The 26,699-nt window shown below is 54.4% G+C and overlaps 1 protein-coding gene across 2 annotated transcripts in view; it reads right to left on the minus strand.

The window, feature by feature from the left end:
* KCNQ4 (potassium voltage-gated channel subfamily Q member 4) overlaps positions 1 to 26,699 on the minus strand; it is a 56,408-nt gene that overhangs the window by 11,185 nt on the left and 18,524 nt on the right. Inside the window, exons 2-9 of one of the 2 annotated variants that reach the window (XM_043461730.1) lie at positions 13,466 to 13,556; positions 12,630 to 12,756; positions 12,235 to 12,410; positions 11,489 to 11,614; positions 11,008 to 11,118; positions 10,736 to 10,831; positions 7,492 to 7,580; positions 5,670 to 5,831 (exon numbers count right to left, since the gene is read on the minus strand). In XM_043461730.1, coding sequence (XP_043317665.1) covers positions 5,670 to 5,831; positions 7,492 to 7,580; positions 10,736 to 10,831; positions 11,008 to 11,118; positions 11,489 to 11,614; positions 12,235 to 12,410; positions 12,630 to 12,756; positions 13,466 to 13,556 — 978 coding nt within the window. Of the gene's footprint in view, positions 1 to 5,253; positions 5,299 to 5,669; positions 5,832 to 7,491; positions 7,581 to 10,735; positions 10,832 to 11,007; positions 11,119 to 11,488; positions 11,615 to 12,234; positions 12,411 to 12,629; positions 12,757 to 13,465; positions 13,557 to 26,699 lie in introns of both variants that reach the window. The other variant, XM_043461731.1, reaches the window with a different exon arrangement.

Genomic DNA, 26,699 nt, shown 5'->3' on the forward strand with positions numbered 1-26,699 from the left:
GGGCCCTTGCACCTCGAATGTCCAGGGCCCCAGCTCAGGAGAACACCAACCAGTCTTAGAGGAATTCTGATGCGGGCGGGGAGCAGGGACCAGGGGAGGACACTGTGTCACCGGGTCTTGGAGACTTTCAGATCAAGGGTTGAGCAGGAGACAGATTCTAGTTTCAGAGCTGAGTGGGGGCCGGGGCCCTCCATGCCCGGGCATGGGGGATGGAGTATATAGAGCAAGGTGCTGCAGTGAGGGAGATCCCGGAAGGTGCTATCAGGAAGGCAGCTGGGAATGTATGTAGGGCCATCCTTAGGGGTAGGGACCTCTGCCCAGAGGGGAGAGGTAACAGGATAAGGATGGGGGCCCTGAGGATATCAGAAGGGAAGGATGGGGCGGCCCCCGCAATCCATCATGCTGTTGGCTGGCCCAGGATTTCCTCAGCACATACCAAAGATTCCAACCAAAGTTTGAGGCTGGCTCTCCCAAACTTTCCTCCGCAGAGCAGTTCCTTCAGGCTCTTCTCATGCTGGCAAGCACCCACCACCCGACCCAGGCCACGCGACCACCCCCTCTGTCCTCCGCTTCTTCAAGGGGCAGAGGAAGGGAGGGGGGCAGAGAAGGCCCTGACAGTCAGCCAAGGGCCCAGGAGTCTGGATTTCTGGGCCCAGCACATCACTCCAGCGCTGTTCTGGGGAAAGGGGCTGACCTCCCTGTCATGAGAAGTGTGCGAGCCATACTGAGCTTGCACCCAGCAGGACTCATGAAGGAAGGGATGTGAGCACTTGCCCTAGAGGTCTTGAAAGGTCTCTCTCCAGCTCTGATTCTGTGATGGTTGAAGGAGCTTCTAGCCTGATTTGTGGGATTCTGTAACTTTCCAGCCAGCCAGAGACCCTGGGCTCCTTTTCAGTGTAAGAAGGCACTGTTTTCCCAGAAGTGGCCCTGGATTCCAGCGCCTTGGGCAGGGCCCAGAAAATGGCTCACGTCAGCCTCTCTGGAGCCTAAAAGCTCAAAGAAAATGGAAAGAAACCTGGCACACAGTGGGCATCAGAAGAGCACACAAGGTCCCGGCTGGCTGCCTGAGCCTTTTCGGCTCTCAGCCACGTTGGGTGGCGGGTTCCATAGTTACCACCGCTATTTTACCGATATGGAAGGGGGTCCCTAAGCTTCCAAGGTCACAGAGCTCCTCCGCATGGAACAAGGACTGGAACCCAGTTTTCTATGATTTCAGAGGCTGTGTTCTTTCTCTGGGAGGAGCCAACAGGAGAGGGTCTCTGGCAGTAATTCTCAGCTGGGGATTATTTTGCTCACTAGGGGACATTTGGCTGGAGACATTTTTGGTTGTCTCCCTGGGGTGGAGAGGGACGTGCTCCTAGCATCTAGGTAGAGGCCAAGGATGCAGCTAATCATGCTGAACAATGCATAGGACAGCCTCCAACAAGGAATTTTCTGGCCCAAAACATCAGTGGTGCCAGTGATTTCAGCATCATTGGTGGCTGGGGGACAGGTGTGTGAGCTTAACTGGGGCATCCCTGTAAGAGAGGGCAAGCTCAGGGCACAGGCTGCCTTCTGACTGCTTGGCTGGACCCAACCCCCTGTGCTCACTTCCACAGGGATTTCTTTAAGCACTCCATCTGCCCGCCAAACACCAGGCTCGCAGACGGTCGGAGGCAGCCTACCTGTTCTGATGCTGAATACAGCCTCTCTCTTCGAGACTGTGGAAACAGCCCTGGCCTTGCCCGTCCTGCCCACCACGCCCACAGAGCCCAAGGAATCTTGCAAAGGGTGACAGCTGACCCAGAGTTTCCTCGGTTTTACCCTCCAGCGTGTTCCCTCCAGCAGTGGTTTCCAAGCACATACCATAACAGTAAATCACGTGAGGCACATTTATCTAGCACTTCCTCTGAGCCAGGCACAGTTTGAGTGGAAACAGATCCTAGTATCACCCTCATTTTACATCTGAGGAAGTGGAGGCACAGAAGGCTTGCACCCAAGGCCCCCAGCCAGATTCAGAACGGAGCCACATTTCTAAGAAACTCTGCTTCTGGGTCGAGCAGCGAGGACCTCTGTCACCCTTCTCCTCCTCACAGTCCAGCCCCCAAACCCGCCCCCCCAATCCACAAGACTGCCAAGGCACTTTGGGATGCTCAGGACTCTTAAGCCCCAGCTGCCAGGCAGTGCCAACAGAATGAGGTTCTCACGGGGCTTTTGTGACCCAGCTTTAGCTCCCGACCTCCATGACAGGCTGCAACAGCCGAGCTCTCTCACCTCCTCCCCTTGGTGTTCGCCACCCTCTGCTTGCTCCTTGAGTCGTGTTGCTCACACCGCGTGGCAGTTACTCCTTGCAACTCTCTAGGTACCATATTTTATTCATCACTGTGTTCCTAGTGCAGGGCCTGGCACAGGGCAGGTACCAAGGAATGTAGTGGTGAGGCGGCTAACGAGCTGGGCTCTGGAGTTAGTGAAGGGGGCACCAACCCCAGCCCCTTCAGGCATCTGCTAGGACCTCAGTGGGCAGTACGGAGCCAGGAAGCTAAAGGCCTGGAAAAAGTCAGAGTGGGGAGGACCCTCCGAGAGCCTCTAGTTCAATCTGCCCATTCCACAGATGGGAAACTGAGGTCCAAAGAAGGAAAGCAATCTGGCCAAGATCACATGAGGCTGGGGTGGGGCAGCATCAGCAGCAGAGCCAGAACTCATCCCAAGGCTCCTGTAGGTGTCCCTCCTGACAGACTGAGGACCAAGCCCAGGTCCCCAGACCTGGCAGAAGCATCCCCAGGAAGGCAAGGGGCTCATCAGGGCCCCAAGGCAGACGGCAGGCGGCAGGCACATGCACCTTATCTTTGGCCCATCCTGTCTCCCTCTCCAGCCCCAGAACTGGGTGGGGCAAGGAGAAGCGGGGACAGGAGGAGCAGGCGAGGGGGTACCTCGGTCTCCAGCTGGCGTGGATCCGAAAGAAACTCCGTTTATTACTAAACATCTGGCTGGAAAGTGGAGAACAAGACACAACAGAGGTTAGTGGGAAGGAGGCAGGTGGGCAGAGCATGGGGAGCTGCCAGGATGGGGCCAGCCTCCTGTGGCTGGTGAGAGAGAAGGACCCCCCCCATTCAAATCATCCTCCAGCCCACATGCCTAGAGGACAGAGGTTCTCCAGCTTTGCATAAGGATCTCATGGGGAGCATGTTAAATATGCAGAATTCCGTGCCTCTTCTCTAGAGATGCTCATTCCGCAGCTTGGGGAGAGGTCCAGGTATCTCTGCATGATGAACAAATGTCCCATGGGATGCCGACACAGGAAGTTGGGGGCGATGCTCTGAAAACCACTGTCTTAGCGTCTCATCACAAAACCCACGGAGAGAGGTGCTGGCTCTGGCATAGCCACCTCTCAGGAAGTCCTTGTCGTCCTGGGAACATGCTCAGCCTGGGTTAGTCCACAAGCACCACTAAGGCTGTGGCCAACCAGATGTGTGTGTGGGTGTGTGTGTTTAGGGAGTGGTCCTGTCTTGGGTACCCAGCCCACAGGGCCCAGATAGCCAAGATTAAGGATCTGGCCATTTGGTCTGCGGCCTGATCTCCTAGGGGGCTTCCCAAGTGGTGCTAGTGGTAAAGAACCCACCTGCCAATAGAGAAGACATAAGAGACATGGGTTCGATCCCTAGGTCAGGAAGATTCTCCTGGAGGCGGGCATCGCAACCCACTCCAGTATTCTTGCCTGGAGAATCCCATGGACAGAGGAGCCTAGCAGGCTACAGTCCATGGGGTCGCAGAGAGTCGGACATGACTGAAGTGACTTAGCACACTCACACTAATGTCCTAGAAGTCACAGTTCAGCCCCCTGGGGTCTGGGGAATAAGGAACACCCCGCCACCATCACCATGAGTCCCAGCCACACAGACACTGCAGGGCAGACACACACAGGCTGGGAGTCAGTGATGGCCGAGCCCTCAGTGGTCATCTGTTCCTAGGCTTTGGGGGGCTCAGAGACCCAGAGTGGCTGTTGGGGGGTGGTACAGATGCTGGGGTCCATGATAAGCTCCATTCCCGGTACCTTCCTACTCAGGCAAAGAGAAACCAGAACAAACTGAAGCTGCAAAGAGCGCTGGCTCAGGCTGTGGGCAGGGTTGCTCAAATGCCAAAACTTCTGAGCTTCTGCCTGTCTGCTGTGGTTGGGTCGGGGCAAGGATAACACTGTGGGACATTCAGATAGTGACAGAGAATATGCATGGGCTACACCATGGACCCTCTTCCAGGGACCTCCAGCCTGGCCTGGGCAATCACACGTCCCCTCCTCCCAGAGACCTAGAGGGATCTCCCTCTAGGGAGTAAATAGGGGTAAAGACCCACTTCCTATTCAGCCCCTGGCCAGAACTGCCCTCGCTGAGACCAGGAAAGGAATTCTGCTCCCCACAATCTCTGCACCAGAACCCCCTCTTCCCTGTTCCCTGGGCCTTTTCAGCCCAGAAACCCAGATCAGCCCCTGAGCAGCCTTCACATTGCTGATTTTCTGCCCAGAACCCAGAGGCTCAGAGTGGCTTGATGAATTTCTCAAGTACACACAGCACCAAGCAGCAGAGGCTTTCACAGCACCTCCTCCTTCTGACATCTCCTCCTCCTGATCCCTGAGTGATTCACCTCTTTTCCCCTCCCTTGTTCTGGGCCTGGGGCTCAGAATCACACCTGAGGCTCAAGGCCCAGATGTCCACCTGACTGATTCAGGGGTGATATGCAAAGATGAAATAAAACAAACTGATGGGCAGAGGACAGGGGATGATGACGGGGGCAGGTAGGGATTGAACCCTTGGCCTCAAAGCTACACCTCTGTAGGAATAGTCACTTTCCCATACACAGTGAGTTAGTGGGCTTCCCTTATCCAAGTATGCCTGAAATTCCACTGTTTATGAACATTTATGTGGGGGTAAGCATTGTTCTTTCTTTGTTCTTTTAAGATGCAAAAGCTCCAGGAGAGGCAGGTCAAGGGGAGAGAGATTGTCAGGACAGCAAAATGTCCTTCCGTAAGAAAGAAAGGCATTGTGGGAGAATCCCAGGAGGAGGCTCTGGGATTAGCAAAGCTGTGGACGAGGCTTGCACAAGACAAGAGCGTTAGTCACTGGTTGAGTTTACATAGGCCCTTCAGCAGTTCTCAGTCACAGAGCTCTCTTTCCAGGTGGCATCTCATTCCTGAGGTGAGTTCAGTATCAAGCCCCTTCTAGGGGAACATGCTGGGGAGGTGGGGCCCCGGCCCTCACACCCCGGTACGGGGCCCCCGATTACCTGAGCCGTAAGCACCTGTGGCCAGCGGCCTCCTCCTCTCTCCAGCTTCCCGGGAGGGATGGGGGTGCAGGGATGGAAGAGTGAGGGGGATGTGGAAACAGAGAAAGAAAGAGGACAGTGGAATGAATGGAGGAGGTGATGGGAAAGGATGGTGTGGACATCTCCCCCACTCAGGCCCCTGGAGTCCGGGTGACAAAACGCTGAGTCAACTCTGGCCTTTCCAGAGAGACTGTCGGTCTGTACCTGTCAGGCCGTCCGACGACAACTGCCCAGGCCTCCTGACAAGGCCTGGGGGTCCCCCACACAGGCCCAGACACTCACACAGTGGCTGGAGACAGGTCCGAGAGAGGATGAGACAGAGGATGGAAGAGGAGGAGGAGAAGCAAGAGGAGGTGGCAGCCCCGGAGGGCCCCTACCTTTCCCCAGGGCAGAAGGAGGTGCTGCCCGGCCGGTGGCAGGTGGCAACGGGCGGGTAACGGGAGGGCGCTCCGTCGGGTACCGGCGCCCGCCGTACCTCCAGGGGCCGTAGGCCCCCGTTGCGGGCCCGTTGCACGTGCTCAAACAAGAGGGCCAGCTCTCTGCAGGAGAGGGCGCCGTCAGCGGCAGGCAGGGCCCTGGCACAGCCCCCCACCTGAGGACCCTGAGCTCCTGACGGATTCCCCCCGGGGCCTGACCTCTCTGGAGATGCTCAGCTAACATGCCAGGCCCGCATGGGCAGGGGCAGGAGTGGGAAAGTAGCCTCCCTTTCTCTCTCTCTTCTCAGCTGCTGGGAAACCCTCAAGGATGCCCGGTATGATTGTGCTGGATGGGCACCACTAGGGGGCACCCTCCCAAGGGGGAAGGTGGGGACCTCAAACCCACCTCACTCTGCTCAGCAAGCGGAGCGCCTACACGTGGAGCCGTGCCCACCCGGAGGCCAGCAGCAGCCCTGAAATCCTGCCCTCCAGATCTGACTAGATTTTAGGGGAAACTGAGGCTGAGGAGGGAGACTTGATAGGGCAGCCCACTTCCTTCTGCAGCCTTCACACTGGGTTCTTGGAGACTAGATTGAGGGCTCAGCTTCTTCTGAACTCTCCAGGCCATCTCCTGTTTCTCTAACCCAAGAAAGAGATCTTGCCTCTCTTTGCCTTCCCATTGTACGGATGAGGAAATTGAGATCCAGGGAGCAGAAGGATCAGTGGACCCAGAATTTCCCAACCAAGCTCTGATTCTCTTCCCCGAGGACCCAAGACCATCTCCCCCAAATCATTCCTTCCCATCGCACACATATTTCTAACAAACTAGCCCCTGCCCCACTCTCCAGGGCCTGGCCTTGAGTCCTGAGGACTGCTTCTAGAAAGAAGGGCTCTTTCTATTAATAATCTAACCACCATCCCTGTCTTTGGGGTGGGCGCTTGCCTCTGCCAGGTGGAGAGATGGGGGAGCCAGTGTGATTCTGGGAGGCCCACTTCCCAGCCCCTTCTCTCCTGCTCCTCCCCTGGGAAGCCCCCTAAGGCTAAGGAAACAGGGAGGGGGCAGCCAGGTGTAGGGGCAAGTGGGATCACTCAACAGCTGCTCTTTGAGAACTAATGAGGCCAAAAAGGCACCGGTAGAAACGCTGAGCACTGCAGCCTGGCCCCGCCTCCCTCGCAGCCCTCAGAGCTGAGCCGCTCTCCAAGGTCTCCATTCCTGCCCCAGGGTGTGGCCAGGCACCTGGCCCCAAGAACCTTGGTGATGCTATTAATGACCCCCTGTGTGGAGCCACCCCCATGCAGTCTTACCCCAGCCTGGGCCAGAGGGGCAGACCTACTTCTGGGCCCTAAGGCTGCTGCCTGGTACAGTAAAAGCAGGCATGTGTGGGGGTGCTGGGGTGGGTGCTAGTACCTAACTCTGGCACATACGTTCTTGCCCACACCACAGTGTCTCTATCCACTGCAAGGGCTAACGCTGACCCCAACTCAGACTGAGGAGAGCGAGCTGGCTGGGCTCTGCCCCAAGGGGCAACTGGTCTGGGGGAGCATGTAGACTGCCAGGACCAGAGCTTAGCCCTGAGTCCAATGTCCCCACCTTCCCTGGCAAAAGAGAGTGGGAGAGGACCCTCCAGGCCCTGGGTTACACAGGCTCTGCAGACCCAGCCCCAGAGGCTCCCATGGGAGCCCTCACCCCCTTCCCAGCCTCCGGGACTGTGTCCCAGCCATCTGTCCTCAGGGGCAATACTGTCAGCCCCCCACCTCCCCGTCCCCTCACAGGAGGGCCTACCTGAAGGACGGGAGGATGCTGTCATAGTAGTACCAGGTGGCCGTCAGGTAGGCCCGGCTCGTGTCGGTGGAGTAGAGGCGCCATGCAGCCTGGTGGTGTGGGAGGAGGGGGAAGGAGGTGGTGGGGGACCAGGCATTGGGGAGGCCCCTCTGCCCCCAGAAGAACCCAGGCTTCAGGCCAGTTGAAGGGTACTCAGAGCCAGAGGCTTGTTCCAACTCCACAGCCACCAGCAAGGCCAGAAGGAGGCCTGGGGAGAAAATACTCCCAAGGTGACATGCAGTCAGCCTCAGAGCCAGAGGCCTTGGACTGTGGGAGTTAAGAGCTGGGGTTTTGCCATCAGGCAGAAGTGGGTTTCTAATCCCAGCCTTGCCACCTACTTGGGTGGATGATTAAATAAAGCCGCAGAGCCTTAAGTTTCTCATCTGTGAAATGGACATAGTATGACTTACATAACAGGGTGGTGGGGGCTTCCCAGGTGGCACTAGTGGTAAAGAACCCACCTGCCAATGCAGGAGACATAAGAGACGTGGGTTTGATCCCTCGGTCAGGAAGATCCCCTGGAGGAAGGCATGGATACCCACTCCAGTATTCTTGCCTGGAGAATCCCCATGGACAGAGAAGCCTGGCGGGCTACAGTCCACAGGGTCTCAGAGAGTTGGACACAGCAGAACCGACTTAGCATGCATGCAACAATGCTGTGAGGACTAAATGGGGAAATGTTCATTAAATGCCAAGCACGGTGCATGACACGTAGTAGGCACTTAATACCAAGTTTCCCTATTTAACACTCCTGTTGTGTCCGGTTCCCACAGCTGATATATATTTATCCATTGTGTATTTGATTAATGTATTTCTCTCTCCTTAGTCTGTAAGCTGTGTCTTGGTCAGCACTGTATCCTCTGGCACATGCTGGGTGCTCTGCAATGTCTGGGGAATGAATACTGACTGAATGAATTATTATTACTAAAAATAACCCTACCCCATTCTTCCCAGCTGCCTGCCACTGCCCATGGGATTGAGGAGGGGAGGAAGGAACATCAACTACCAGACCCTTAGCATCCATGAAGTTGCTGGGTCTCCTCTGCAGCAGCAGGGATGAGGGTCAGACAAGAGGAAGGACTGTCCCTCTCCCCCCAGGTAAAGAGCAGAGTCAGTAGGGACTTGAGGGTGAGTAGGGCGATCAGCAACGGCAGGTGCTGGGCAGGAAGAAGCAGAACTGGATCCTTCTTTAGATGCCTCTTGTCTTTAAGGGCCAGCCCACTGCTGACCTCACTGGCCAGGCACCCTCCTAGGACAGGAGTATTTTTACTTCCTGCTTGCCTAGTCCCTTGGCTTGGGCTGGGGAGCAGCTGCCAGAGCTGTCTCATTAATTATGGGCACCACAATACCAGCTGTCTCTCGGCACAGCCAGTGCCAGCCACCTGCCCCTACAATGCCCCTTGGAAGGCCAGTTCCCAGGGGATAGCAGCCATTGTGCCCCAAGGGATGCTGAGAAGGCAAGGTTGGGCTGGTGGCTGGAGATAGCAGAGATGGGAGGGGGGTTCCACCCTGGGGAGGAAAGATAAGGGGGTGTTAAGTCAGACCTGGGCTGAGGGGGTCAGAGCAGGAGAGGTGAGCTGTGCCAGTGTTCCTGGAACTATTGGGTTGGCCAAAAAGTTCGTTCGGGCTTTTCTGCGCCATTGGCTGGAAACCCCAAATGAACTTTTTGGCCAGCCCGATATTTCTCGCAGGAGGCTGTTACAGAGTCCCCAAAATTCAGAGCACCTGCCTCAGCCCATGCCCCATGGGAATGCCTCAGACAGTGGGGGAAACTGAGCCCACATACTCCTGCTTTTCTCCCACCCCTCTGGGTGTTCCTTCTCTGCCTCCTTGGCTGGCTCAGCTCTGCCCTCCCAGTCACTAAATGCTCAGGTTCCTTAAAGCTCAGCGGTAAACCATCTTCTCTTCTTCCTTCCTCTGCCTGCTGGCCAAGCACCTCCATGCCCAGGGCTTCGTTACTGTCTGCACACAAGGCCTAGCACATTACTCAACACAGGTGCACACCACTACATCAGCTGCCTCCTCCACAGGCCCCCAAAACCACCCAGGGGTTCAGAGGCCCCGCAGACTCTTCACATCCCAGCCAAACTCACTCTTCATGCCCCAAGTCTAGTCACCCTTTAGTGAGGAGGGTCATCAACCCTCCAGTCGGGCAAGCCAGAAACCTAGAAGTCACCCTGACATCTCCCTCTTCCTTACTCCTGATACTACTAATGTCACCTCCTAAATATGCAGAATCTGCCCATTTCTTTCCATCTTATCTGTTGCTACCCTAGTCCAAGTAACCTGCCACCCCATCTCACCCAGACTGTTGCCGGAGTCTCTTCTCTGATCTCTTCACTCACACAGGTCATCCTCCAATCCACTCAAAACTTTTCAAAACATAGATCTGATCATTATCACCCCTTCCTCCTGCTTCATACCTGTCAATGGATCCTCACTGTTCTTAGGAAAATGTTAAATTTCTCTCTCTGACCTCAGATCTGGGCCTCACCCACTGAGCCAAACCCTTCCACTGTACATTCCTATTTGAGCTTTCTGTTCCAGCCTCACTAGATTCTTTCCTGTTCATCAAACACACCCTGCTGCCTTTCACCACAGGACCTTTGCACATGCCATTCCCTTACCTCAAAGGCTCCCTCCTTCACCTCTTCACCTAGTTAACTACCCATCCTCCAGCCCTCTGCTCAAGTGTCAGTTTCCCAGGGTAGTCATCCCTGAGTTTCCCTTCGAGGTCAGATCAGGCCAAGTCCCCAGCTAAATGCTCTTTGAAGAACCATTTCTTTCTTTCAAGGTGTTTTTCTTGGTTGCAGTTATAACATTCATTTGTGGGGAGGATGGTGGGATGAATTAAGGTGTTGGGAGTGGAACAGGCTTCCTGATGACTGCACAGCTGATGGGGGGCAGAACTGGGTCTCCCCCTGGGGCCTAGGATCTCTTGTCCAGTCTCTACTTCACTTCAGGCCATGCAGAGCTGGGGCTGCAGCTGGGCAGTGGGCCAGCTTTGGCTAGCCCTGAACTGGGCATGCAGAAGAGGGAGAAGTTTCTGACAATCTTAGCCAGCCTCCTAGCTCTGTCCCTAACCTGGCATGTGGCTCCAGAAAATTCTCTCTGAGTGGAGTCATAGTTGTGAAGTGGGACACAAGGGTCAGCATACAGATCTGACACACCAGTTCAGTTCAGGGGCTTCCTGGGGCTCCTGTACCTGGATGAGGTTGGCTGCTGGCATCCTCCGCTTCTCAAAGTGCTTCTGTCGGTGCTGCTCCTGCACCTTCAGGGCAAAGCCAGAGCCGAGGATGCCCTAGGGCAATAGGCACGGTTGGAGGTGGGACAGCCAAAGGCTTTAAAGGTACCCCTACTGCTGCGCATCTGAGGTGTCTCCCCCACCCATGCAAATGCTGGACAGGGGCTTAGCAGGCTCTCTCCCCAGGACCCCCTCCCCTAGGCTGGGCCGTCCTAAGTGAAGGGGGAACTCACAGCGGGCAAGGCAAAGAAGGAGATGCCCAGTAAGGCGAAGCCAGCAGCCAGGACCCTGCCCAGCCACGTGTGTGGCGTCTTGTCACCGTAACCGATGGTTGTCAGTGTAATCTGGGGACACAGAGAAATTACCTGCAGGGCTGGTCAGGGGGTCCACCCACAGGAGATTGCTGGGGCACAGGGAGGTGGGAGCCTGATCATGAGGGGGGCCTCCATGGTTGCCCACAGGAACTGGTCACAAGGACTTGTCACAGGGGCTGGTTCCTAATCAATGGATTCTCCTCCTCCCCCTTGCTGATGGGGAGAGGGGTAGAGGTCACAAGGGCTTGATGTAGGGAACTAACTAGATGGGGGCACAAGCTGGTCCACTGGGGGAAGCTGGGGGACTAACACAGGGGCTGGTCACGGGATTTGGGGTCACAATGATCAGGCCAGGAAGGGTCCCAGGGAGAAGGGCGGCCCTGCACAGACCCTCACGCACCGTCCCCCACCAGAGCGAGTCGGCGTAGGAGGAGAAGTCGGAGTTGGCGTCCTTCTCGGCCAGATAGACAAGAAAAGAGGCGAAGATGAGCACCAGGAACCCGATGTACCAGGCGGTGATCAGCTCCTGTGGGGGCAGCAAGGGATGAGACCACGCACCCGGCACAGGGGGTAGGTGGACGGCTCCCAGAATGGCCTATGGGAGGAGTTCTGAACGGGTTAAGAGTACCCACCTCTCGGAAGTCCCTGGTGGCCGCTCTGCCGGCCTTTCTCAGTAACTCCCTTCCAGGATACCCTGCCCGCCTTTCGGGCACAGCCAGGTCCTCACAGAACCTCAGAGCACGCCCCGCTGTGGCCCTGCCCTTGACCCTCCAGCTTCCAGGCTCAGGTCTTCGCCCACGAGCCCACCGTGCCCACTGCCCCCCACTTTCAGGCTTCTATCCGACCCCACATCCGGTCCCACCGCAGCTCCACCCTCAGACCCCGCTGCAGGTCACCACATCGCTGTGAGTGTAAACCCCTAAACCCAAAAGCTTCTGCCCCTCAGGCCCCGCCTCCTGGCCTGGTCCTGAACGCCCCCTGACCCCGCCCCTGCCCGGCCCCCGCTAGCCCCAGTGGGATCGCTGGCGCTGGGTCCCTTCAGTTCAGTTCAGTTCAGTCGCCCTGGGTGCCTAGACACCCCTAAGTCCCCAACCCCGCCCCCTGCCGCTCCAGCTCCGCCCCGGACACGCCCCCGCCCGGCCTCACCTTGCTGTGCGCGTAGACCACCGAGCCCAGCAGCTTCCAGGTGCCGCCGCGGCGGTCCATGCGCACCATGCGCAGGATCTGCAGGAAGCGCATGCTGCGCAGCGCGGACGTGGCAAAGATGTTGCCCTGTGTGCCCGCGGCGATGACGGCCACCGAGGCCACGAACACGATGAAGTCTGTAGAGGCGGGCAACGGGGCGAGGTCACGGCCAGCGTCGGAAAGCGCACCTACCCCGTGCCTGGACCCGAGGCTGGGGGCGAGGGTGGTTCCTGGGGCCCGAGGGGGCGACTGGGAAGATCCGTTGAGTCTGTGTCATTAGCCAGGGTCCTGGGGTCAGGGTGCCAACCCTGAGGTCTGGGGTCAAAGATCAGGTGCGGGAGGGATAGGACCATTACCGATGACACAGAAGGGTTTTCTGGCAAAGCGGAAGCGGCCCTGCCATCCTCGGTAGCGGCAGCAGCATCCAGCAGACCAGACGCGGATGATGTACTCCAGACCAAACACCACGATCATCACGAATTCCTGTGGGACCAGGGGCCTGAGTTCTGGTCCCCACTCTTCAGGCCCCGGGCCTAGATCACACAGCACCCACCCAGCCCGAGTTCCTGGGTTAGGGATATTAGAATTTCCTCAGCCTGCCTCTCCTGGAGGTTCTTACACCTGACGCCTGGATGGACCTGGGGAGGGTTCCAGAAGGCAAGTGGCTTCTTCCATGTCTTCCAGAGAAACTGAAAGCTCAAGTCTGTCCCCTGTTGCTGTGCCCATGAACTGTCTGAGTTTTTCTGCTCCTCATCCTGCCTTCCCCCTCCCAGCCATCTCAGCCTCTGTAACCCCTGTGACCAGGTGACACAAGGGGTGTTTGTTGGTCACAGTGCCCCTCTGAAGTGCTTCTGTTTAGGGGTTAAAACCAGATCCCATAGGGGTGGCATTAGCAGCTTTGATCCTGAGAAGGAGTGGGCCTCCTCTCCTCTTCTCTGGGCCCATCATAAGCCCTAGTATAGAGACAGGAGCCCTCCCAACACCTGCTATAAAGCAGGGGAGCCCTTTGGGCTTTTATGGCAACCCATAAAGCCCTCTGGGCTTTTATGAAGCCCAGAGAAGTACAGTCACCATGTCAGGGAACACAGCACAGAAAGCCACTCTCTGAGATATGCTATGTGAAGCCTCACTTGACCTTCACCCTCAGCCCAGAGGTGCTACCCCTCCCTCAGACCCAGACTCCAGCACTCACTAAGATGAGGAGACACTCGTTGGCAAGTTCCTGGTGCTCCTGGATAGTGGACAGCACGGACAGCACCAGGCAGCTGAAGACCAGCAAAAATCTACAATAGCAGCATGAAGGAGAGGGTTAGATGCTGGATGGACAGGGCAGCTGAGGAGCCTCTGGCAAGGGGCTGCAGAGGAGGAGAGGAGGAGGAAGGGAAGAAGGAAGAGGCGGAGGTGGAGGAAGAGGGAGGGGAGAGGAAGGGGAATTACTGGGGAGTAATCTGGAAAGTGGACTAAGAATCAGAGTTCCCTGGAATTGTGGCTCTGTGCTGGACCTCAAAGGGAGAAGCCCCCGAGCTCCAGGTGGCTGGGCTCACAGACAACTTACAATCCTCTCAACTGCCCTTGATGCACCCACAGCTCCCAGAGGTGGACACTGAGCTGTGGCAGGCAGGTCTGTCTGGGCTGGCCGAGGGAGGAACCCAAGAACCCCCCTTCCTTATGAAGCATAGCTTCATCTGCAGAATGAAGACAACTGCTTCTGCCTTCGTGGGTTCTTATGAAATTAAATACTGAGACAGCTATGGAAGGAAAGGGCATCAGGGAAGACAGATAGGGAGGGGAGGATGCAGAGGGGGAGAGGGTGTGGGGAGGGCAATTGGGCATCGGGGGGCCATGCCATCAAGGCCTGGAACTCCCCACGGGGCAGTGGGAAGCTACTTAGTGGCCCAGAACCAGACATTTAGAAATGGAAGGAACTTTAGAATCCAGCTCATCTGATTCATGATGAGCTCATGAATTAACCTCAATTGCACACATGAGGAAACTGAGGCTCAGAGTGGGAAAGGGAGTCACCCAAGGTCACCAGGATGTCCAGGACAGAGATGAGATGCCAGTCAGGGTTCCTAATGTCCCAGTGGATGGGAAGAGGGGAAAGGACATGAGAAGTGAACATGTGAGGGAAGATAGGGTGTGGGGCACAGGCCGCAGGTGCAGCAAAAGGCAACGAGGCTGGTCTCCAGGAAGCACTCCTCCTTTTGATGGGGGTGTCATGCCTGGAAGAGACTCTTGAAGGAATGCATTTCTCTGGAAACGCATTGACCCACAGCCGGCCCCAAATGTTCCCAGAGTGCCCCTACCTGGGACTCCTGCCACTGCACTCTGCCTGAAACACCTCACCATCCGAGCCTGAGGAAACGCTGCTCAAGTTCCCCTCACCCCAACGCGCCTGCTGGGGGAGCCCCCGTCCCACCGTCAGCTCAGAACGCCCCCTCCCTGTGCCTGCCTCCCAATCACTATCTGCATGTGTGCGTGTTAAGTCGCTTCAGTTGTATCTGACTCTTTGCAACCCCGTGGACTGTAGCCTGCCAGGCTCCTCTGTCCATGGGATCCTCCAGGCAAGAATACAGAGTGGGTTGCCATGCCCTCCTCCAGGGGATCTTCTCAATCCAGGGATCGAACCCACGTCTCTTATGTCTCCTAGCATTGACAGGCAGGTTCTTCACCACTAGTGCCACCTGGGAAGCCCCAGGTCACAGTCAACAGCATTTTATTTGTGTTCCTGTTTCATCAGCGTTTGCCTGCAGTGCAGGAGACCAGGGTTCAAAATCTGGGTTGGGAAGATCCCCTGGAGAAGGAAATGGCAACCCACTCCAGTACTCTTGCCTGAAAAATTCCATGGACGGAGGAGCCTGGTAGGCTATAGTCCATCGGGTCGCAGAGTCAGACACAACTGAGTGACTTCTTTACTTTTTCATCACAGCAGGAGCATGGGCTCCGAGTCAGAGACCCAAGTTCAAATGCCAGTCCTACAGTGTGTGTGACCCTGAGAAAGTCACCTTCTCTGAGCCAGTCTCATCATCTGTGAAGTCAGGGCAGATGGAGTGGGGTGCAAAGACACAGGAAGGGCACGGCTCCACCTGGCCCACCTACACCTCCCTGGCCGGGGCTCCCCGCCTGCTCCTGCTTGGAGGGCGGGAACAGAGCCTCAGCCCAGCACCCGCCCAGGGAGGAGGTAGGTGGCAGATGTCAGTAAAGGGCTTTGGATGAATGAGTGAGGAAGAGGCCTCCTTGGCCAGTTCCAGGCAGGAGCTGAGTCAGCGAAGATGTAAGGCACGGGGTGGGGGGAGTGTGTGGCGGGGGAGAGGGGTGGTTGAGGGGGGTGGGGAGCACCAGATCCTCGTGTTCAATAATTAGCCACAGAAAACACAGGTGAACCCAGTGCCACATCCACCGGGAATGGGCTCGGGGCAGAAGGGTCCTCCGGAGGTCATCCTATCCCGTCCCCTCCTCTGGGAAGGGGTGCAGCCAAATCTCGATGGGCATTCACCCCAGCCCTGGACAGAAATCCTTCAGTCACATCGCTCGGCTGATCTCAGAACCTCAGGTAATAAATGGGTCATGTTTGGGGCTTTGCACTGAGTGTTTCAATAGTTTTTTTTTCCCCCAACATTATGTTTTCCATGTCAAGAGTTACACATCTCTAAAATGTCCACTTCACAATAGGTTAAGTGAAAAAAGCAGATTATAAAAACTTAAAGCAACGTGATTCCAACTTTTTAAGTATAGATTTTTTTTATATATTAATACAAACCAAGAGTGAGCCGGGCTGGTCTCTGGATGGCAAAATTAAGAGTGATTTGGCTTTTGTTTTGCTTTCTGCTTATCTTCATTTCCCAATATTTTTAAAGAATAAACATGACTATTCAGGTAACAAATTAATATCAGTTTTAAAATGCAGCAACTTCCCTGGTGAGTCAGTGGCTAAGACTCTGTGCTCCCAATGCAGGGGGGGGGGGGCCCTGGGTTTGATCCCTGGTAAGGGAACTAGATCCCAGCTGCTATAACTGAGAGTTCACATGCCACAACTAAGACCTGACTCAGCCAAATAAATAAATAAAAATAAATATTAAATATTTAATTCATTTCCTTAAACATACCAGCGGGGGCAGGGGAGAACCCTTTAAATTCTGTCCCCACCCCTTTATCACAACAGCCTTGGCCATTTAGCAGGTGTGGGGGTGTGGCAGCCTCTCCCCCGAGTCCAGCTTGCCTGCCAACAGCCTGCTCAGCATCTCTTCTCAGATGTCTAGAGGCTTTTCAAACCCAACATAATGTCCAAAAACAAACTCTCAATTTGCCCTAAAATCTCCCCATCTCAGGAATGGCACCATTTCCCATCCAGGGGCTCAGGCCAATGATCTAAGAGCAACCCTTGACTCCTCCTTTCCCTCGCCCGCCACATCCCATCCTTTAGCAATTTCTACTGGCGCTAATTACAGAGTTGTAGCCCTGGACTCACTAACCCCCAACATCTCACCCTTGACAGGTCTCCCTGTCTCCACTCTGGCCCAACTGGAACCCTCTTCAGAGCAATCAGCATGATTTTCCTACAAAGCAAAGCCAGAAACTAGGCTCTCCCCTGATTTGGCACTTGGAGAGCGGCAGTCACATTCCTTTGCATGTCCAGCAAGGCTCTGCGAGATCCAGTCCCACCCAGCCCTTGAACTTGATCTGCCTCTCTCCAGTTCCCCCATCAGGTGCTCTACCTCCCTGCCGTTCCTGGAACACATCAAAAGTTTTTCCACCGCCAGGCTTTGCACTTGCTCTGCTATTTCCTCTGCCTATTTATTGCTCCCATTCTCATGGGAGATCTCTACTCAAACATCTCCTCCTTGGAGAGGTCTTCTCCAACTACCCCCTCCCCAGAGTAATGGCCCCATCCCCTCTCTCACCTGAATAAATGCACAGCAGAAATTCAACTTAAACAAACATCAAAACATCATGTCACCAAAGCCCCCAGTCTGCACCCACTGAAGAGGCTCCCAAAGCCCTAAGCACATCCATCCCCAACACAGTGGGCTCACCAGCAGCCTTCCTGAAAAGGGAAGAGAAGGTGAGTCTCCATCCTTGACCAGCTCCATTTAGTAGACACTGTTTTAAAAACCTGTGAACTTCACCTCTCCAGCCTTCACACACTGGCAGGGGATTAGATGCTCAATACAGTTGAACAGATACATTTTGTCTGACAGTGAACATCTTGTATTCCAGGCAGCTGAATAATTATCCCCATCTTCCAGGTGAGGAAATGGGGCCCAGGGAAGGACAGACTTGCTCAAGATTACTCAGTGAATTCATGGCAGAGCCAGGACCCTAGCTGCTGTGGCCTTCCTGAGGGGTCCTCACACAGACACCCACACTTGGGACAGCAGAGGAAAATCATGTCTGGAGTTTAGGGGTGGAGGAGACAGAGAGAAGTCACCCTGAGCTGGAGTCTGGTTGTATCTGCCAGAACGAGTCTGTGACTTCATTCATACAACAAAGGACTGTCTAAGGCCCCCTTCTGAGGCTTCAGTTTCCCATCTACAGAGTATAGATGGTACACAGCGCTGGCCGGCTGGGGCTCTCTACAATCTCCCCGGCAGACAGGCCAGGCTGGCAGCTACTTACTGGAGCATCTTTGTCCAGCATGCCTGGCTCCAGCTCGGGCCCCCGTTCTCCCAGCCAATCAGGCAGAGCTGGGACCAGTGGGTGCTGCCGGATTGGTTCTCCCTGAAGTGGTGAAGTGAAAGTCACTCAGTCGTGTCCGACTTTTTGTGTACAACCCCATGGACTATACAGTCCATGGAATTCTCCAGGCCAGAATCCTGGAGTGGGTAGCCTAGGGTACCCAAGGGTAGTTGATTCCCTTCTCCAGGGGATCTTCCCCATCCAGGGACTGAACCCAGGTCTCTCAAATTGCAGACAGATTCTTTACTAGCTGAGCCACAAGGGAAGCCCAAGAATACAGGAGTGGGTAGCCAATCCCTTCTCCAGGGGCTCTTCCTGACCTGGGAATCAAACCGGGGTCTCCTGCATTACAGGTGGATTCTTTACCAATTGAGCTACGAAGGAAGTCCTGGCCAAGGCTTATTGTGAGACCTATCAAAAGTCTTTCTCCCCCACCCACCCATTCTGTGACTATGCTATTCTTTCAGGAGGCCAGCAAGGAGATCAGGGGTGAATAAGTGAATGGTTTGCTTAGATATATGGTTCTCAAAGTAGAGTGGGCAGCAGAATTACCTGGAGGGCTTATTCAAATCCTGATTTCTGGGCCTCAGTTCTAGAGCATCTGATTCAGTATGAACTGGGGCCTGAAAGTATGCTTTCTACAAAATTCCTGGGTGTTCTAATGCTGCTCCCCCAAGGACCACACTTTAGAGTTAGGTTAGTGAATTCACACTAGGTTAGTGAGTGGGAGGGGCTATGGCTGGCTCAGTTATTAGCCAACTCAAGGCTTTTCATTATTTTTTTTAATATTTATTTATTTATTTGGCTGCACTGGGTCTTAGTGGCGGCATATCCTCAATCTTCATTGCACATGTGGAATCTTTAGTTGCAGCATGTAGGATCTAATTCCCTGACCAGAGATGGAGTCTGGGAACATGGCGTCTTAGCCACTGAACCACCAGGGAAGTCTCAAGGTCTTTTAAACAACTGTAATCACTGCCTTTTCCCCTCACCCCAACACCCCTGTTTCCATGGCCTTCCTCAAATTACTGCTGGGGAAACAGCCACAGAGCAAGGAGGAGGGGTAGGAAAATCCTTCTGGGGAGGTGGGCTTCATACTAACCTGGTTTAACCCCAGTTCGCTGTCTGACCCCATAACTGTGCCTCCTGGCCAAGGCTCCCTATTGGCCAGACACTGAGCGGAGCCCTCCACGTGCATATTCCTATATTCCTAACCCCCCCTCCCAGCCCCACAGTCATCACAGCTCATTAGCGAGGAGGAAACAGGCTCAGAGAGGTGTAAGGCGATGGCTATACAACTCTGTGACTACATTAAAACTATGAATTGTGCATATTTAAAGGGGACAGGTGGATATGGTATGTGAATTACATCTCAATAAAACTGTTGTTTAAAAGGAAAAAGGGACCTTCCTGGCAGTCCAGTGGTTAAGACTTTGACTTTCAATGCAGGGGATGCGAGTTTGATCCCTAGTCGGGGAGCCAAGATTCCACATGCCTTGTAGCCAAAAAACCAAAACATAAAAGAAAACAGAAGCAATATTGTAACAAATTCAATAAAGACTTCAATAAAAAATAAATAAAAGGAAAAATGATTGAAAAAAAAGAAGAAAGAAAGGTATGCTAGGTTGTCCAAAACCATAAGGCTGGGGACCTGAACCCAAGTCCATTTGGACCACCACGCCATAATACCTCTCTGGGCCCCAGGCACCCTATCTGCAGTATGAGGTGAGGAGTGTCAGTCTTGACTCCCCAGTAGTGGGGTAGAAGGGAAGGAAGGGTCAGCCATGAACTCAGTTCCAGACTCTCTGGAGATGTTCCCGGAGAGGCAGATGCTCAGAGGCTGGAGAGACAGGGATGTGGAAGGTGAGAGGGCTGAGGGGTAGAATCAAGCAGCAGAAAAGATGCTAGCGCCTAACCTCTCAGAGCCACGTTCACTTAAGAAATGTTCATTGCCATCTACACCCAGTCGGGTTTATTGTAAAGCCTGAAATGAATCATATAGGACTTCCCCCACCCAAGAAATTAACAAGTATAACATAGAGGTGACATGATAGACAAGGTGATGACAATGTGCCCAGGGTTTTGGGGGAACCTCAAGATGGCTTTAGCAGAGCCCAAGTGGAGGGATCGGTGAAGGCTTGGAGGAGGCGACAAGGTCAGGTGGCAGTGCACCAAGCAGAGAAAGCAGGATGTGTGTGCAAGCAACAGAGGTTGTGGGAACCCGTAGGCAGTCCAGGGTGGCCCGTAGTTCTGGCAGGTAGGGGTCTAAAATGAAGGGGCAGAGGACAAACCAGAGAGGGCCAGATCCAGGCACCCTCAGGCCCTATGAACGTGACCTGAAGGCAGTGGGGAACCACTGAAAAGGTTTTCGTTTTTTAAACACTTTCTTTAAAAAAAAAGGATTTGTTTGTTTGGTTGGCTGTGCCAGGTCTTAGTTGTGGCATTTAGGATCTTTAGTTGGGTACTGGGACCTAGTTCCCTGATCAGGAACCAAACCTGGGTTCCCTGCATTGGAAGTGTGGAGTCTTAGCCACTGGACCACCAGGGAAGTCCCTGAAGAATTTTAAGAGGGAATGATATGGTCTGATTTGTGTTTTAGGACCACCACTCAGGGGCAATAGGGAGCACGGGTTACAAGAGGTGACACTGATCAGGAAGAGCAAGTAGGAAGCTCCTCAATCATTCAGGTAAGAGATGCTGCTGGCAGCATGTAAGTGGATGGACTAGAGAAAGTAAGTAAGACTTGGTGATTAATTGGAAATGGGGACAATGAAAGAGAATGACTCATATTTCTGGTTTGGGGACTGGATGGATGAAGGTGCCATGACTGAACTGAGATAGGAGAGCCTCGTGGAGGAGTAGATATGGGGGTGATGAATTCTGTTTTGGACATGTTGAGATGGAGAAGGCTGGGTAAACACTCTAGGTATGAAGACAGAGACCTGAGCCAGAAATGTGGACTTGGAGTACATCAAGGGAGAGATGGTGACCAAAGACAAGAGGCAAGACTGAGACAGTCCAGAGGGCATATGGACAATGTACAGGAGGACCCAGTGGATCCCCAGCAACTCAGAAGGAGGAGAGACCCTCCACCAGACTGGAAAGGAGCAGCCGGTGAAATGGAAGGGAAACCAGGAGACAGAGGTGTCAAGCCAAGGGAAGAAAGTGTTTCAAGGAGGGAGTGGACAACAGTGTCCAATGCTGCCAAAGAGGTCAAACAAGATAAGATCTGAAAAATGGCACTGGATTTGGTGACAAGTTGGTCACTGGGTACCTTGGCAAGGTCAGCCACAGACAGAGGGGAGGGCCAGAGCAGGTCTCAATGGGATAAGAAAGGGAGAGGAACAGTGACAAAGTAGAGACAGTGGAGGTTTAGCTATTTAAAGAAATTTAACTGCAAAGTGTAGAAGCTTTCTGAAATCGGTAGCTGGAGAAAGACACAGAGCACAGGGAATAAGCCAGTGTTCGTTTCGCCGTTGTTGTTTTCAGATGAGAGAGGCAGGGTGGAAGGAGCCAGGAGACAGGGAGAAGTTAAAGATGTGACAGAGACGGAGTGATCAATGGAATGACGTCTGCAGGGCAACTGGGAGGCTGGGATCCAGAGCAGAAGCGCTGGTGCTGAGCAGAAGGGACCCAGCCAGTTTCTAAGGTGACAGGCGAGAAGGGGGAGAAACCAGGTGGGAGAGGAGATTGGGGGTCAGATGGGAGAAGCCCAGAGATCCCTCATCAGGGGATTTTACTTTCTCTGGGAAGAGGAGGCCAGATCAACTTCTCAGAAGGGAGCAGTGTGGGTGGGGGTCTAAAGAGGTGGACGAGACTTGAAACCACAGGTGTGGAGGATGGAAAAGGGAGCTGACCAGACCCTGGAGAGTGGTCCAATGGGAGCACAGGGCCATCATCCCCAAAGGTGAGGATGGGAGAAAAGACGCAGAACATCGCAGGTGCTCTACACATGCATTTTTGGTTTGGGTTGGGTTGGGCCTTTTTTGTTTCTTAGGGCTTGATGATCCTGAGGGAAGAAGGAGCTTGTGTGGGATAAGGGACCCCCCCTGCCCCCTAGCCTCCCCACAAGGCCAATGTAAATGCGGTTCCAGGCCCCAGTCCTCCCTTCCCCTAGGGCCTCCTTCCTTCCCTTCCTCTCTCCAGCGTCCCTCCTCCCAGACTGAGCCCTGCCAGGGTCTGCTGCCTGCCTGGCCACCAGCTGGCTCTGTCATTTCTGCATCTGGCTTGGGGACTGTGTCTCCCTTTCCTTGCCCTCCAGACCAGGATCTCAGAGGCAAGGGTCTGTCCTCCCCGACTGGGGGATTCTGGGGCCAGTGTGTCCCCATTTATGCAAGGTTCCTTATGAAGGCAGAGGTCATGTCCCCCACCACCTTCCCACAGAAAAGGGCTTCTTAAACCCCAAACCAGAGCTGATACTGCAGAAGGAACTTCAGCTAGGCCTGAGAGGCACTTCCTGACGGCGGTGCAGTGTGGTCCGGTGGCCCCAGCTCCTCTGGGGAGAACAGGCTCAGTCTTTCTCTTGCAAGGGGATAAAGTGGAGGGGCAGTCAGCCAGGCCCCAGAGCGAGGCTCTTTCCAAGAATCCTCAGGGGCTGGGACGAGAAGAAGTTTCCCTGATCCAGCGATTCTAAATATGGCAAAGGGAGCAAAAGCACGTGACCCACACCAGGGCTGCTGCCACGGCCGCCGCTTCTCTGGGCCAGAGGCCTGTGCTGGGGTTCAGGGCTAGGGGTGAAGCCTCCATGGGGCCTCAGTTTCCCCATCTTCACCGAGAAGATGGGGGACATCTCAGTGACGGCTAAAGTCCCTTCAGCCTCGTAACTCTCCAGCTGTGGGGCGGAAGGGATAGGGCCAGTCTTCAGCTAGTTCCAGAGTCTCTGAGGCTGTCCCTGGAGGGAGGACAGCCACCAGTGCATAGTACAAACTATGAAAAACATGTGCCCTCTTGGAGGATCAATTAGAAAAGGCATTCCCTTCAGCCTAAAAAATGATGAAAAGTTGACCCTGCCAAAATGACCTCATAAGAACCAGGCATCCCTTGCTCTGGGCTGATCCACCTTCAAGCACAGGCTGGATTCAGCACCACTGTCCCGCTCAGCCCAGCCCTTTGCATCGTACAGGATGCACAGAATATGGGGCAGCCTTGGAGATGGCCCTGACAGCTCTGGAAGAGCCAACCCCATGTGGCGTCACACAGCTCCGTGCCCCTCTCTTGGCCACCAGGAGATGGACACTGGCCCAAGAGAGTCTTCCCCCCACCCCCAGCCCCTGTCTAGGTTGGGCTGAGCCAATCAGATTGTTTCTCTCAGGAATGGAGTTAGGAACCACAGACGCACATTGGCAGAGATGCAGAGAGAAGTAGAGATGAGACTGCCCCTCCAGAGTCTCATCTTCCCCTCTCGACTCTGCAAAACCCACATCTGCTTCCTGCCATGAAGCCTCTACGGATTCTTCCCTCTCCTTCTGGTAGGTGTTCTCTACCTCCACATGCCAATTTTTCTTGAGCCAGTCTGAAAGGTCTTGGTCCCACTATGATATGGAAGGTGGTGTCTTCTAGACAAGGTGTTTTAATGAGTCACAGCTTCATCCTCTCCCACCTGGACCGGCTCCAAATCTCCTGTGTGTGTATGTGTGTGCTCAATCGTGTCCGACTCTTCGCGACCCCATGGACTGAAGCCTGCCAGGCTCCTCTGTCTATAGGATCTTCCAGGTAAGAATACTGGAGTGGGTTGTCATTTCCTACTCCAGGGGATCTTCCCAACCCATGGATTGAACCTGTGTCTCTTGCATCTCCTGCATTGGAGGGTGGATTCTTTACCACTGGGCCACCTGGGAATCTCCTACTTGTTCTCATTGCTTCCCTCTGCTGTGCCAGCCAGACTACCTAGTGCCCCAGGTAAGTGCACTGAGCAACACATCAAGCAAGGGTGGGAACAAGGAGGGAAGAGGGGCTATCCATCTGCTCAGGGCTGGGCAGGCCGTGCAGACAACACAGATAAACAGGGAGCATGGACTCCCAAGCAGGAGGTGAAAGCAAACTAAGGGGTGGAATTCAGGCAGCCTGAACTTTGGAAATGAAAACAAGGTGGTCAGTGGAAACTTTCCCCTGGTTCCACCTGAGCCACTTGTGTGAATTTGGGTGACTCAGTTTTACATGCTGAGCTTGGCATACGATTTCATTTGAACAAAGGGCTCTCTGCTTTTTTTTAAAGTGTGAAATCCATCGACTTGCAGGCTCAGGCCCGAGCACCTTAGCATGGTTGCAAGGCAAGCCCTTCCCCACCTGACTCTCCACACTCCGTGCCCCACCTGGCACATGATATTCCATTGTTGCAGCTCAGTTCCCCCACACCAGCAAGCAGAGCTTTCTCCCTTCCTCAGCTTTGCTCCTGTTGTATCTATCCCTCCTCCAACCTGGCTGGGTGAGTGGAAACCCCACCCTATGCTCCCTTAATCCCCCATTCCCACCTCTACACTCACCCCTATCATGGCATTTGCCTCAACATGTGAAAAGCACTCTTTGAGTCCCTGCCTCCTCCCACAGACCGAGAGCTTGTGGAAACCCTGTTCTTCTCACCTTGAATGCCATGCTCCCAACTCAGAATGAGAGCTGGGTAAAAGTCTCCTGAAAGAGGGGACGAACCCCGCACTGGACCTCTGAATGGTACCACCCACCTCGCCTGTGTGGCTGCTTCCATCTCCACACCTCAACCCTCCCTGTAGCAGATGGGATTCAGAGGGAACCGGTGCAGGTAGCAGCACCCAGGAACCACGAAGTCCAGAGCCACAGAGCATTCACTCACTCACTCACTCACTATTTACTGAGTGCTTGCCACATGCCAGGCACAAAGATCAATAATGTCCTTGCCTTCATGGAGCTTACATTCTCATGGGAAAGAGACATAATAAATAAACAAGACAGCATTAAAAATGTCAGATGATGCTGGAGAAAAATGAAGCTGGAAAGGGGTACAAAGAACATTGGTATGGGAGTCGGGAGCTGTTCTACAGAGGGTGGTCAGGAAGAGCGGCATTGAGAAGGTGACATTAGGGCAGAGACCTGAAGGAAATGAGGCGGTGAGCCATGCAGGTAGGTGTCAGAGAAGAAGGTTCTGAGCAGAAGGAAAGGTAAGTGTAAAAGACCTGTCCAGAGGGTGCCTGATGTGTTCCAGAACCATCAAGAAGGGAGTGCTCCCAGAGAGGAGTGAGGAAGGGGGGTAGTGGTAGGTGGTGGAGGGGGGAAGCAGATCATCCACTAGCTATCGTGAGGTTTGGGGCTTTTAGTCCAAGTGAGATGGGGAATTCTAAGCAGAAAATAACATGATCTGACTTGCGTTTGCAAAAGACCACACAAGCTGTTGAGTGGAGAACAGACTATGGCAAGGTAAGGGGATGGGGGCGTGGGCTATGGCGTTTGCCCCTGCCTTGCATTGAGAAGCTAATGGTATATAATCCAAGTAAGAGATGATGGTGACTTGTACAAGGGGGAATAGAGGTGACAAGAGGCAAGCAGATACTGACTATATTTTGTCACCAAAAGACCCCTTGGAGTCAATCAATCCTCTCTTTAGAAATGGGAAACTGGGTCATAAAGTAATGTTTTTTCTTCTCTTTCCATAGAAGGATCCAGGCACCCACCCCTCATCCCCACCTTAAAATTTCCTTCCTCTGGGCGGCAGGCTGGAGCCTGCCCCTGCCCTTCCCACTGTATGTGTCAGGGTGGCACTGGATTCAAGGATTACACAGGCCTCCAGCTGCTTGAGCCTGGCAGGGGTCAGGGTCACCTCTAAGAAGATTCTATCCTCTGAATCAGCAGAACTTGTGCAAAGGGGGAAGAGGGGAGGGAGGGAAGAGTCAAAAGAGGGGAGAGAGCTGAGTCCCCACCACTTGGTTCTCATCACTCCCAGAGCAGAGGGCACCAAGAGCTGACAGGGTGGAACAGGAGCTTCGGGGAGGGCTGGGTCCCCTGGGGAGGATGACCTGGGGAGTCCTGCAGACTCAGCCATTGAAGATCTCATCCAGTGGGAGGCTGAGGGGAAATGATGGGAGAGGAGTGTTCAGATGCCTTTGCTGCTAACAAGCAAAGCAGCATGCAAACTCGCAGGCCACACCTGGGGCTGCTGGTTACAGATGCTGCTCTGAGAGCCTTGCTCAGGGTGGGAACCCCAAATCCAGGACCAGCCAGACCAAATCCAGCAAGACTGGCTCCAATGGGCTCGGACAGCTGAGAAAGGCTGGCTGAGTGACCCTGGCCTGTTCCACGGTCAAGAGGGAGGGGCGGCGAGGAGGGTCTTAGGCTTTAGGCTGGAAGCACGTCTGCAGACATCCCCTCAGTTTTCTTGGGTTTTAAGGGGAGAGGTTCTGACTGATTCAGAGTCTCCTAAAAGGCAAGGGCCTGCGCGGTGGCTCCAAGAAAGGGGTCAGGGTTGGGGGCAGCAGAAGGGGAGGCACAGGCTGTGGGCAAAGCTAGGGACCTGGATCAAGGGCTCTCCATCCTGGCTCTGCCCCACCCGGCTGAGGGGGTGGGAAGCTGTGTCTGAGTTTCAGTTACTCCTCAGGGAGAGGAGGGGGTTGAAGAAAGGTCTCCAAGAGCCCCCATTTTCTGCTGACCTATCTGGGACTGGTGATCTTGGCTTCCCAATGGGAAATGAATGAAGCTGCCCATCCTAAGGAACTTCTAGAGTCGCTGGAAGTGGAGGGTCTTTTACATTTCATTTGCAGGGCACTCCTGTGTGTGGAAAGTCTAGA

This window comes from Cervus canadensis, chromosome 2, assembly GCF_019320065.1.
Source record: "Cervus canadensis isolate Bull #8, Minnesota chromosome 2, ASM1932006v1, whole genome shotgun sequence".
NCBI lineage: Eukaryota > Metazoa > Chordata > Mammalia > Artiodactyla > Cervidae > Cervus > Cervus canadensis.